Source organism: Cyanistes caeruleus, chromosome 2 (genome assembly GCF_971803275.1).
Source record: "Cyanistes caeruleus chromosome 2, bCyaCae1.hap1.1, whole genome shotgun sequence".
Lineage (NCBI taxonomy): Eukaryota > Metazoa > Chordata > Aves > Passeriformes > Paridae > Cyanistes > Cyanistes caeruleus.
Genome location: NC_141702.1, coordinates 80686221 through 80699183, shown reverse-complemented (window position 1 = coordinate 80699183; position 12963 = coordinate 80686221). Strand labels below are relative to the sequence as shown.

Genomic DNA, 12963 nt, shown 5'->3' with positions numbered 1-12963 from the left:
TTGTTCATTAAATAGGAAAATCTTTAAAACTGTCCTTGCATGTTCCATATATGTACCTCTGCACATACATATGCATACAATACTGCTTTTCCCATTCAGAGCTGTGTTTGTCCAGTGTAGGTATATGACCACTTCACCACAAAAAGCAATCACAGTGAAATGGTTCACAGAATATGCTGTTCTTACAAGAGAGAGAATAGTTTAGTTCATAGATTTAATGATGGGTAGATTATCAGATTAAAATCAGGAGTACTAGATTAAATTTTTCCCAGACTTTTAAAAGCCGTTATTGACCCATATAAGGCAAAACCATGTTCATACTTATGGGCTCAATGTGCAAAACCTTCTTAACACAGCCAGTCATTATTCCTCTCCTCTGACTGGAATTTTCAGGAAACTAGGACAACAGGCAGTGCAATGAACCTACTTTACATCTTTACACCTACTGTATTTGCAGTATTTATTTCTAGTAATTTCCGAGCATTGTATTGGCAGTAAGTGATCTCAGAAAAAAAATAAACTGTAAGAAAGGTAAGATTTATCAGGACAATTTTTTTTGGCTAAGAAAAATGAAACAAATGACAAATTTCTGAGCATCATAAAGAATATAGTATACAATCAGGATGGTGTTAAGAACCAGAAATTTGGAGTATGCAGAAAGCATATTCAGAATCTGAAGAGAAAGACACAGAATGCACTGGTATGAAGGAGAATCACAAGAACCATAGTTGAAAACATTTATTTAGAATGAAAAAGGTTCCTATGCAGTAGTATTGGGTGATGTCTTCAAGGCAATGTCTTCAACAAGGAATGAGTTAAAGATGACAAAAACTTAAGCTGAAATTACTTGAAGATGGCATATTGCAAAAAAATTTCAGTGAGCTAATAAAATTGTGTCCTATTTTAAGTAATTTGCTCATAAAGAGTAGAGTACTTTTCCACCTTCTTTCCTTCCTCCATGTTGGTGTGATTTCAGATAGTTTGTTGACTTTCCTGTTGCTATTATGTATAAAACTTATAAAATATTATTATAAATAATATAAAATATTATTATAAAATCTACAAAGTAGCAGAATCACAGCTACACTGTTTTGACAGTTTTTTTTGCACAAAGTAAAAACAGTATTTATCCCAAAGGCTGAGAGTCTAAGACCAGATAAAACAATAAAGGAGGGTTCAAAATATACAGCATGCCTGCAAGGGCTGACTTTATGGTCAGCCCATATAATTTTGCTGTCCTGGTTTCAGTCTTTAAAGGTAAATGATAAATTGCTTTACTGTCAGAAAGGATTTAGCTTACATACAGAGAAAGGTATTTCCACTCACATTCTTCTACTTTTTCTTTAAAATTCATAGCTCATTAATATGTACAGGTGGAAAGAAAAAGATCCAAGCTCCTATTTCTAGCTGATTTGGAACACGAATATAGAAGACAGATACAGTGCACATCCTGGACTCACCTGAACCTCACCCATTGTCTGAAGCACTAAGAGAGTTGTGGGGTTCCCTTACCCCACAGGGTCTGCTCTAATACCTAGGAAAAAATGTCATTCTGGCTCTGATGTAGATATCATTTTGTCCAAAGTGGATGACTTTCAACCAGAGAGGTTTTTGTATCCAGAAAATTGAAACTCAGTCAATCCAGAGATCTGCAGTTTCAAGTTGCAACATCCGTTTTGGTTTTTTTAATGACTTGAGGAATCTGAATTGAATCCTATCGTATTTCAATCCAATTACCTAATTAGTGGGATTTTAAAAGATTGAACACACTGCAAAATAGAAAAAAGTGACTGATAAACAGATCAAGAAAATGCATCCAAAATAAAGATTTTTCCCTAAGGTACTACTTCTATTAGAAACCACCTTGACAGGCTGAAGCATACAAGACCTTGTAGGAACCTCAGATTCCTACAATCTGAGATTCAAGCTCAGATAATGCAATGATTAGCTTCTATACATGTTTACAAAAAAACAGTCTCTCCAAAATCATCACAGGAAGGTGTTTGGAAAGTGATTTGTCTGATACAGCCTAATATTTAAATTACTGCTGTTTTTTTCCTGAATATTTTATGTCTATTTTATATTGCTAATCCAGAGTAAGATTTTTCTTATTTCAGCTTGTCATTCAGCAGAGACCAAATAGTGACTGCTATAGGAATGACAACGTCTGAAAAAAGAAATCCTCCCAGTAATAGGTAGTTCTAACATTCCCAAAGAAGCTGGACATCCAGAAAGAATAGATCCAGAAGGATCCAGGCACTTAAATGTAGCTGCAACAGCCAAAAAAAGTGATGAGAATGCACTCTCTTCCCTTGGCAAAAGAAGTGTTTCTTCTTAAAACATCTGCCAGATTTAAGTTTCCTATGAAATGGCTGGGTCTGAAAGGAATAGGATTCTGCTCCCCTCAGATGAGCATAAAGCCAGACTCCCAGGAGAGTGCCACACACCCACCTACTGTGTTTGCTTTAAATATGAACTCAATGGACCAAACTGATACAGGTTGCCCTATTAAGGATCTCCTGAAAAGGCAAAGAATTTACATACATCTTTCAACTCATGTCTATTTATAAGAACAGCCAGATCTTTTCCATGACCTTGACAACCCAAGTGAACTCCAGCTGGATGCTGCCAAGTGGTGACCAGAGCACACTGAGGCAGTCCCAAAGCAACTGGGATAGGCAAGCTGTCATGGAAAAATGATCACAGCGCATTTGTCACTGTCTTTGGAACTGCACTTTTGTGGAAAAAAATGACAATGTTGAAAGATGGAAGGAGCCTCAGAAGTCATGTAAGAAACATTAAGAAGCTGAAGACATGATGCCTTTGTTAATTATCAAGAGATCCCAGAAATTAGAAGCAGCTGCCTTGTTTTTTCACTGTCATTTTTTGCACTAGAAAAATAAAAGCCCTCTGTCCTTGGCTGTTTGGAAACCCATCCCAAGAGGGTAAGATCCTCTGAAAGAAACAGAAGAGTGTTAGTCTGGCTGCTGGATTTCAGGAATGAATCCAGGGTTTATGTCACTACCAAATGCTTTGCCAGAGGGAAGAAATAGCCAGCCACCTATGGAGAGAAACAGCATCATGCCCCAGCGAGCTCCAGTTACTACCACTGACTTTTGTGGGCACAGGCAATACTGATGTTGGGCTGGACAAGTAGGTGGGTGAAACATGACTGATCTCTGGCTTGGTTTCACACTGTAGTTTGTTTCAAAAGCGATTCTAGTGGCAAAACAGTAAAAAGGATGAGGAACAAACAAGTTCTATAATTAACTATTGCAAACTCTGTATTTTGATAAAAAATTAACTCAACCAGCATTCTTTCGGAACACAATCCAGATAATTTTTTTTTTAACACACTGTTCAGTATGTTGGTACTTAGCAAGTTTTTTAGAATCATGACTAGAGAAACAGATGCTCCTAGTTTTTTCTTTGCTTTGATCACAGTGTTTTATGTTCAGTTAGCTGTATAAAGAGACTTGTTTTCAACAATCCTATTTAATCCTTGCTTCCCAGGTTTCATCTTTTGAATTAATTTGGAGGTCTCATCTTTCATATTGTCCTTGGGAAACTCAGTGAGAATGTAAATGTCTAAAAATAAATAAATATTAGGAAAACTGGGACACAAACTCATGGAACTTGACAACTCAGCAATTTAAAAAGGCACTTCTTAACACATAATTTTGTGTTTCCTGTGTCCTAAATATATGATCCCTGAGGGAGGGGTGACATTTTTGTACTAACACCAGTACCGTGATCTTGCATGAAGCCTTTACATTCTAATTAAAAACAACGGTCAATAATAATACTCTTCATGTAACAATGCCTCTGTAATTGAAGCACATATTCTTCAAAGTTATTGCTGAGAGCAAACACGAAGATCAAAGGTGAAAATGTTGTATAATGTATCTTTGCACATATTCAAGTGTCTTTCAGGAAACCTGGTGAGGCAAATCAACCATAGACACATACTGTAGCAACTAATTTGATCAATTTAATTCTGTTTGATGAAGCTCTAAACTACAGTTGTGTTGTTCCCTCTGCTAGAACAATAATGTCAAAAGTTCACATTCAGGAACTTATTCTGGGGGGCCTGGGTTATAACAGACCTGGTGGATATATGTAATAACAGGTAAAGAATTGCAGGTGGTATTTTTATGTAGAGGTTGATAGCTTGGCTGCTGTTCAGGTGACCTGATTTTGAGAACCCTTGAATTGGAAACTAGACTTGTGATGTTCTCTACCATAATTCAAGCTGCAATATAAGTAAGAACTTTTTTGCAAAGAAAAAAAAAAAAGAAAAAAAAGAAAAAAAAAAAGAAAAATATTAAAGGAATAACATGCTTACTGGTGTTATGCTGTTATTAACTTCGGCAACTCTCAAACACTGGCCAAATATAAAAATGATTCAGAGTCAAGTCCATTGCTTTTGACCTTGTAATAAATAAAAGCTTTCCAAAAACTAAGCTAGACTGAAATATTAAATCCTGGCTCCAAAAGCGAAAGACGACTCATAACAAAGCCATTCTATAAGCACAAATGTCCCTGAAATCCTTTGCTGAAAATACACAACATGAACAATTCTCTGGCTCATGACTGTGGAAAAAACTGTTCTTCATTTAAAATGTTTGTCATCAATGTAAACCCATCTTTAATTATAATTAATGTAAGGGGCTTTTATGTGCTGGAATAGCAATATGTTGCCAAGAGTTCAGCTTGGCACACATTCCTGAATCACAGTGGAGATTGATCTTAAAATGGAGCAAAGAATAATGTGTAAAACTATCAAAGACACAATGAGCTGAAGACAATACAGTAGCTATAACTTGAAATATTGACAGACAGGAAGTATCCTATGAGTGACTTTTAGGAAGACATATTTTTTCCCCCCTCTTTTAGTTCCTGGTTTGTTTTTTTCTAAGTTTGGACAAAAGTCTTGATTAGACTTGTAGTTAATGCCATTCAATTTGTCAGGAAATGAAGCAGCAAAAGTTTCACCTCCATCTTATCTTAACCAGCTTACAGTGGTGAATTTGTACTCGCCAGGCTGCTCGACCAGCTGATAAAAGACACTGGCCAGCATTATAGTATGTCCTTAGAATTAAAATGCAGCTCACATTGAGGCTCAGGCACCAAAAATTATTTAAGATCCCCAGCTCAGCTATTGTCACTGTTTGCTTCTCTTTTCTCATCCCTGATAGCAGCTATGCACCTAGATTATTCCATGGCTGTGCTCACGGTTGGAGAGGAAGATAAAGAACTACTACTGTATAGCAAAGATTCACTCTGAAGTCCTTTCACCAGCAGTGACCAGTGAGGAACGTCTCCTCTCATTTTGCATGCAGTGCCACTGTAATTGCTCAGCCATGGAGCTCTTCCCTTGGTCTGGGGCTGTGTCTGCTCACACTGAGTGCCAGTGTCTATCACTTGATGCTAAAATTCAGTAGCTTTGGCTTCAGCGAGGGTCCCTGCGGTTGGGCTGCAGCCTGCTTCATGACACTTGAAAATGTACCCTTTGCCATATTAGAGCCTCAGATCCTGATAATTGTACAAGGGAACTGTATATATCTAGCCAGTGTTGTAACTGCACTCTGGTTATCCAAGTCAGCTAGCACAGAAATGTAATCATGTCAGTCTTGATTTTGTATTTATATATATTTCACGGAGCAGAATAATTTATCTCACCAAACTTTATCTGTCTAAAAAGTGGGCAATTTACTTGAAGGCATTCCTTTAACCTCTTTTATCCAGTCCAATTTTCATGGATTTCTACTGAAGATGGTATGAATGAGCTGCTTTTCTTTGCTCTTGGTATGAGGGAGGCACAAAGCACACAAATTAACCCCAAACTATTCTGCTTCAAGGAATTACTCTCATTTAAACAAATCCATCACATAAAGCTAAAAGACCTTAGAAAATACAGCATATTTCTTTATTATTCTTTGGGCACCAGGATACTCAGCAGAAGTATAAATTACCTATAAATTGTCTTCTCACTGCATTTGTACAGACTGAAAAAAACAGAGCTTCATAGAACATTCACAAAAATGATCCCCAATACAGAGAGTCAGATCTCTTTTCTAGTCAAAAACCTATTGAGTTCCAGCTGAAATGGTAGCTTCCTACCAATTATGAAAAATAAGTGTTGGACCTTAGAAAACAAAGTTTACTCTTGAATATAACAAATTTCCTAAGGCCATTTGCCGTCAGTAACTGACTTGAGAACAGAAATTTGATACTATCTTCCTTTTCCATTCAGGCATTTAATACTAAATGAACAAGCCTTCAAAAAATACAACAGGAAACATAAATTTCATTGATAATTATCTTGTCAAGCATTTTTATAAATATGAATAAATAAGGATGCATGTAACTAAGTACAAATAAACATAAGGTTTATGGGCCCTTCATATAAACTTGTAACATACATTTCCCACGGGATTTGCAGGATCACTTTTAAAATATTACAGAAGACGCAGAATAAAACTACAGTGCAAGTCACTTGACTTAAAACTTTACTATAAATTGATGTGAGCATCTTGAGAGCTTTCACTGGTCCCTAGTATGTGCTCAGCAGCTTGCAAGCACACTCCACAGGACTGGAATAACACAAACTCTATTAATGGTTGTGTAAATGTCTAGAAATGCAATTTCAAAAAGGGTTCCAGCTTTTTTGGTGAGATGACTACAACTGAAAAAAATTTCCAATACACAAGAACTTACTTGAATGGATGAGGCATTTCTGTAATTTGCCTTTTTACCTATAAGAAAGATATATGATATGAATTGCTGTTGACTAAACTTTTTTTCTGCAATGTTGTAAAATGGGAATTTACTATTAGCTGACTATATTGAGTCACAATATTGACTCTGCCACTCTTGATGACCCAAAGTCACAGCTCTTGACTATTCTATCGACAAAGATTTTTCTTTTAAAAAAATTTCTAAAATGACTTAGAAATTTGATGCAGTATTAGGGATAGTTCAGCAGGGATGTCTTGAAAAACTTTGGCAATTTTAGGCATCTAAATCTAGACATTCTGTAGTTTTCAACTCCAGAATTTCAATAAATGTGACCTCCTGATGTAGCTGTAGTGTTACATGACTCCCAGCTTGCCAGCAGTGACTGAGATAAATGGAAAAAATAACAAGCTAGTCCTATAGAGATTTTACAAATTCAGTTGTTGCAGAGAAATGAAACACAATACTGTGAGGACTGCTGCAGATAATAATCACCCTAAAATGAAGCTGAGAATAAAGATGTCTTCCTTATAGTCATTAACAGATCAAGCTGCCATGAGGCCTCTAGACCTTCACAGACCTCTCTATATGGTAACAGTCGGACAACCACAGAATTTCAGAATTCAGAAAGAGCTTTCCAAGCATTTCACAATATCATTCCCAGGGAAATTTTGTGAATGGGCAAAAAAAAAAAAAAAAAAGATCTATAGAATATGAACGCAAATGACAGTTGTATTTTCAAAAAGAAAAATATAATGAATTAATTTTAACCTGTGTATGAGAGTACTGGTTTCATTAATATATGCACATATATCTTCACTTAAGTATTTTTTTATGTTATATGTTGATTCTAACAATGGCACATAACCAGCTTGGGGATATTATTTCCTAAAATATTCCACATGCTGAATGGTTTTTACACCTCTTGCCTACCCTTTCACAAACTGTTAAGTGATCCTTGAAGACTCTTTAGCCTGCTTATTTTTCTTAATCATCATTGCATCTGTGAGGATGTCATTTACCCAAAACTAATCCAAGATTTCATGGCACTTGAGTGATCATCCTTAAAAGAAAGACAAAAAGAGGTCTTCATTGCCTCTGAGTAGAATTGCAGCAGCTTTTGTCAGGCACAGAATGCCAACATGGACAGGAAGTAATTTAGCATTATGTCATAAGCCTGAAATTTTCTGTGTTCTCTTTTTTGAACTGCCTACTGATGAATCAAAGCATATGTTACAGTTTAAACTTTGGGGGGTTCTTTTTCTTCTTCTGTTTTTTTCCTCTGTGCAGCAATTATTCATAAATCATATTATGCTTGGAATTACATTTTCATCAATATCTTTCTTACTGTTTCTAATCTTACAGGAACACATTTAGCTATGGCAATTGACTCACTCCAAACAGGCATCTGTGAAAATAAGAACAACTGTATATAACAAAAAGAGACTAAGTGCATAAACGACTATGAAGCAAGCCTCATTTTGCCTATTCCATTTAATCTCTCATCAACAAATTTGTTGTGTCAAGGTTGTATAAATATGAAGCAAACCAGAATATAATCAAATCAAGCTAGGCTAAACCCTAGTAAGAGATTGCAGTGAACAAAAGTTTATCTACCACAACCACTGACCTGCTGCTCCAAGAACTTGTGATGTAAATGAGCATAAAAACCATGAAGTCACCCAAGGATGTTCACCATTCTCTATAACAACTGCTGAACAAGCTTGGTACTTCTTGAAAATAACTGATGCAGATGTTTGGCAAAAATCAATTCAACATTATTTTGACGATAAACACACCCTTCCTGTTGCTTCAGTTGAAGTTCCAAGATTATTCTTTTGAATAGAAAAATGCCAACATTTCCTGCTTTTCTTTCATTCAGAGTTGTCTTTCATAGTAACAAAAACCACAATGAGGGCAGAGGCAACTTTCTCCTCTATTCTGGCCATTCAGTTAGTAGCAAAAAATAAGTATTATGATAAGGAAGGAAAGCTCCTAATGGGCCTTGGAAAATTCTGTTTCACTGGCAAGGAATTTCTTTTCTCAGCCTACCTTCTCTTGATTCTGGCAGAGTAGACAATCACATTCAAAGCAATACTGGCGCACCAGTTGCTTTTGGCGTTCCCTGGTAGGCATCAGTGATTCAACATAGCTGATGGTGAGCTGTATGCAGCACATAAAAAAAAAAAAAAAAAAAAAAAAGAGTTGGCATATTTTACAAAAAAATCCATATTAGCATATATATGTATTAGCAGAGGCAACACTTTTCTGACACAACATTTTCCCCAGGATAAAATAAAATGCTAACAGATTATTTTGTAGAAGAAATTGACTACTGCTACAGAAGGTGAAAAAAAGAGAAAATAATTTCTATGGAAGAACACCTTTTCACATTTCAAGATCAATATTGTTTAAAATTATTAATTCTACCCCAAATTATCACTATTTCAACTTTTTATCCTAATTTGGAAGAAAAATAAAAGAAGGAGAGTAAGAAAAGATAGCAAAGAAACTCTGCATAAAGTATCTGAATTCCTTGTGCATGAAATCTCATTTTCTGTCTAGCTCCAGAGCTTAAGTGTGTATTTACCACTACTGTTATACACTATCCAACTATCTCCAAAATTTTTTTCTCAGGGAAGTCTCTACTTTCTTGCATATATGCATATATGCATATATGTTTTAGCCTGAGGATAATTCCTCTTACGCCACAGCCATTTTCAGTACGTCTGTGATGTTTCCCTTGTGACCAAGGAAGCACAAAAGCATTGCAGTCTAACTTGTTAAAACTATTGACAAGAAGATTTAGTGAAATTATAAAAGAAAATGTGTGCCTATATTTGTGCCATTTTCAAGTTCTTACACTGTACAGCGTGAATTCCAATGAACTACAGAGAAGTCTGTAGTTTGTTCACTTTGATGCCTGCCAGAAAGAATTTTACAGGACTAACCATTCTTAGAGTTCTTGAAATGTTTTAAGTGCTGCACAGGCACAAATTAATGATAAGAAAAAGAACATAACAAAAAAACAGCTCAGTTCAGACCAGCTACAGTCACACATGCTATTAAGTGATTACATTATACGCCCAACACACTTTGAAACACTCCAGAGAGGTCAGAGCTGAAAAAAATCAGGTCACATTATTTCATCCTGAGCCTAGACACTTCAACTAATTGGGAGAATTTTCACATGGTTTTCAGTTAAATCATGAGAGTCCATTCAAAGAAATTACAGAAAGGAAAACCTGACCAATTTTAGTAATGACCATGAAATACATTGTAAGAACTTGCATTTTGCAAATTAGTGAGCATTCTAATTGAATGAGCAATTAATAAACAACTAAAACAATTTCATTTTTTTCATTTATTATTACAGTGTATTTTGATTACATATTGAAGGAGGACTATGTTAAAAGAAGTCTGCTGAGATAACAAATTCAAGCATTTAAAATAAATATGGCCTCATAGTTGAAGCCTAATTGTATAATTAATGAGACAAATTAAAATTCTACAATTAATCATAAGCTAGAAAGTGTGAGAACTTTGTTAGGTTTAGAAATCTATAGAATGTTATTCTGTCCCAGCTTGTGCATGTCTGAGCCAAGAGAGGATTAGTTTCACCACTACAGGCTTACAGCAGAACAGTCTGTACTAATATTTTACATGGGAGCCATAGGCTTCCCTCTGGTCTTTCTACAGTGAATGAATGGAAATTGTCCTGCTTATTTATTCACCATCCTTTTCTTCCAAGCTTTGTCTCTTCTGCCCCATTATCTCCAATATCCCTCTTATTCTTTCTCTTCTCTTCCCCTCAATGTGAGTATAATTTTCCTGTCTTATTTTCAACATCTGATTATCTAAACCTGTTTTCTAGCCATAAATTCTATCTCCTTACATAGCCACGTTTGGTACAAAGGGATGATTTCATCCCTGTCTCAGAACAGTCTCAGATCTGTCCTTCAGCCTTATCTTACACCTTTCCCCACTGTGTTCACTTGCTTTCCCCAGTCAACAGTCCTTATTGCCCTACTCTGATTTCTCAAACATCTTCAGTGACACCAGCTTTATCCTCACTTCTTTCCACAGCTGGTCCTAATCTGCCCCCTCCTTGGTGCAGTAAGAAAGATCTGTCTCCCTTCCTTCCCACAAAGCATTTTCCATCCAAACTGCAGTCCTAACCTCATCCTTCAGACATTCTAAATCAAATTTCCCTCTCTCATTAAAAGTCTCCTGATCTTCATGTCTCCTTGCAACTCACAAGTGTTTTCTGTCAAAGTCAATCCATACACTGGCTGTCCCTGTCTCTTGTCCTCTGCATAAACATCTCTGGTTTTGACTCTTGTCCTGCTGGGCTTTAGGTTCAGGTGGCATCCAACAGTAAAAAGGATTTAATCAAGTTCAGACACAGTGCAAGACAGTAGAAATCTTCTGGGAAAAATAATTCACACGAGATTAGTCTATTCCTTGCCAAAATACTTAATACAATGGTTTAAACCCTGTCCTTACTGTTGAAATCATCATTAGGCAGGGTTCAGTTCTAAAACTGCAAAACAAACACATAGAGCCAACACTGAATATACTTACCTATCTAGCCTACAGGCTTCATCCCTTTCTCTCTTTATATTTATAGCTTTTTCCCCCCTTTTTTCATTTATGTTGCAAAAATCTTGGGGGTAGGAAGAAGTTTCAAAAAAATACATTTCTTTTCCAGAGGTTACCATAAACATAACAACATGCTCTGGATTAAAATATATGACTGCTCAGAGGAGGAGAAGAGGCTCCATCACATTGATCTTTCCTTCTAGCATTTTAACAACTTGGGGTCTCTCTCACCCAAGTTCAAATTCCCAGCCATGCCAGCAGAAATCTCTGAGTGAAAAAATGTGTGTAGCTGGCAGACTGAGTGGCAAAATATAATTAGAATATTTAGAAACATGATCAACCTAACAGTGACTGAGCCTATACTTATAATTTAATTCTTTAAACACAAATTTTCAGGTCTCTCTCCTAGCCTTGCTTTAATTTTGGATCACTTCATTAGATGCAAGGCTCATTTAACTTGTACATATTTGGGAAATATGCCCATTTATCATAGGTTGTCTTAATGGTATTTGCATGTGGGATGTATGCTACTAATTAAAACATTACTTAACTGACCAAAGCTTGCTTCTTTATTGCATTGTTTATAAAGAATGCAGTAAATCTTTTCCCCCTGAACTGGAGACTACATATTAAAAAATATATTGCCTTTATGAAAGCAAAGCAAGGAATTATTTAACAGACTTATTGACTCTTAAGACTTTCTCCTTAGAAATACATCACTGTCGGAGCCCTCCTTTTTCATCTGACACAGAAATTCTTTAATCATGGATATGGTGGTTAGTTTCTCATATTCCTCCATCTGCTAACTGAGGTAGACACAATTTTCCATTACTGCCACGATGCAGTGGACTTGATTTATGTGTGGTTTTGTTGTCCTGGGTTTATTTTGTGTTTGGTTTTTAGGGTTTTTTCTGGTAATAGAATATAAGCCACAAAATTTATAGAAAGAAATTCTGTAAAAATTTAAAATCAACTACTTCAATGCAAATGGCAGGGAGAAAAAAGGGAATCTTCTTGGTTTTGCAATCATGGGTCTCAGAATCTTAGGGAGGGCTGTGTACAGAAATCTGTTCCTGAGACAGAGTTATAGAAGTGTGTAACACTCTGCACTCTTTCTGTTACGGATTATAAGATCAAAATGCCTTCTAATTCAAGGAAAAATTTGTTTCTGAAAACTTTAATGGGACAAAATATAATGTGTGAAGCACACACAGATACAAAACTTCTCACAGAATGACAGTAACAGAAACATTATATAACTTGGTTGAAATTTATCATGAAAATAGATTTCTTTGCTCATCATCTGAAATCATTATTTGTTTTCAGTATCAATTAAAAAAAAAATTGTTGCTCTGTAAGGTACAGTCAGTTATGTGATATTCTGAAGAAAGATAAAAATTTGCTCTAACTGAGCTCTGAAGCTGGTGAGAAGCAAAGCACCCATTTTGGAGCAGAACTGCACCTCAGCTCATCCATTCTGTCTCCCAGCAAGACTGATTTGAATCCATACAACTTCTGATTGGAGAGGAGGCAAAATCATCTTATGCCTGCCTGCAAAACATCAGGTAGAATCAGCAACTAACAAAAAGTCAATTGAAATTATAGCGCACATCTTGATGCTGT

The 12963-nt window shown here is 36.0% G+C and overlaps 1 protein-coding gene across 1 annotated transcript in view; it reads right to left on the bottom strand.

Moving 5' to 3' along the window:
* SMYD3 (SET and MYND domain containing 3) overlaps positions 1 to 12963 on the bottom strand; it is a 404628-nt gene that overhangs the window by 60271 nt on the left and 331394 nt on the right. Inside the window, exon 8 of the mRNA XM_086878169.1 lies at positions 8791 to 8901. Within this exon, the coding sequence (XP_086734295.1) occupies positions 8791 to 8901 (111 nt within the window). The remainder of the gene's footprint in view (positions 1 to 8790; positions 8902 to 12963) is intronic.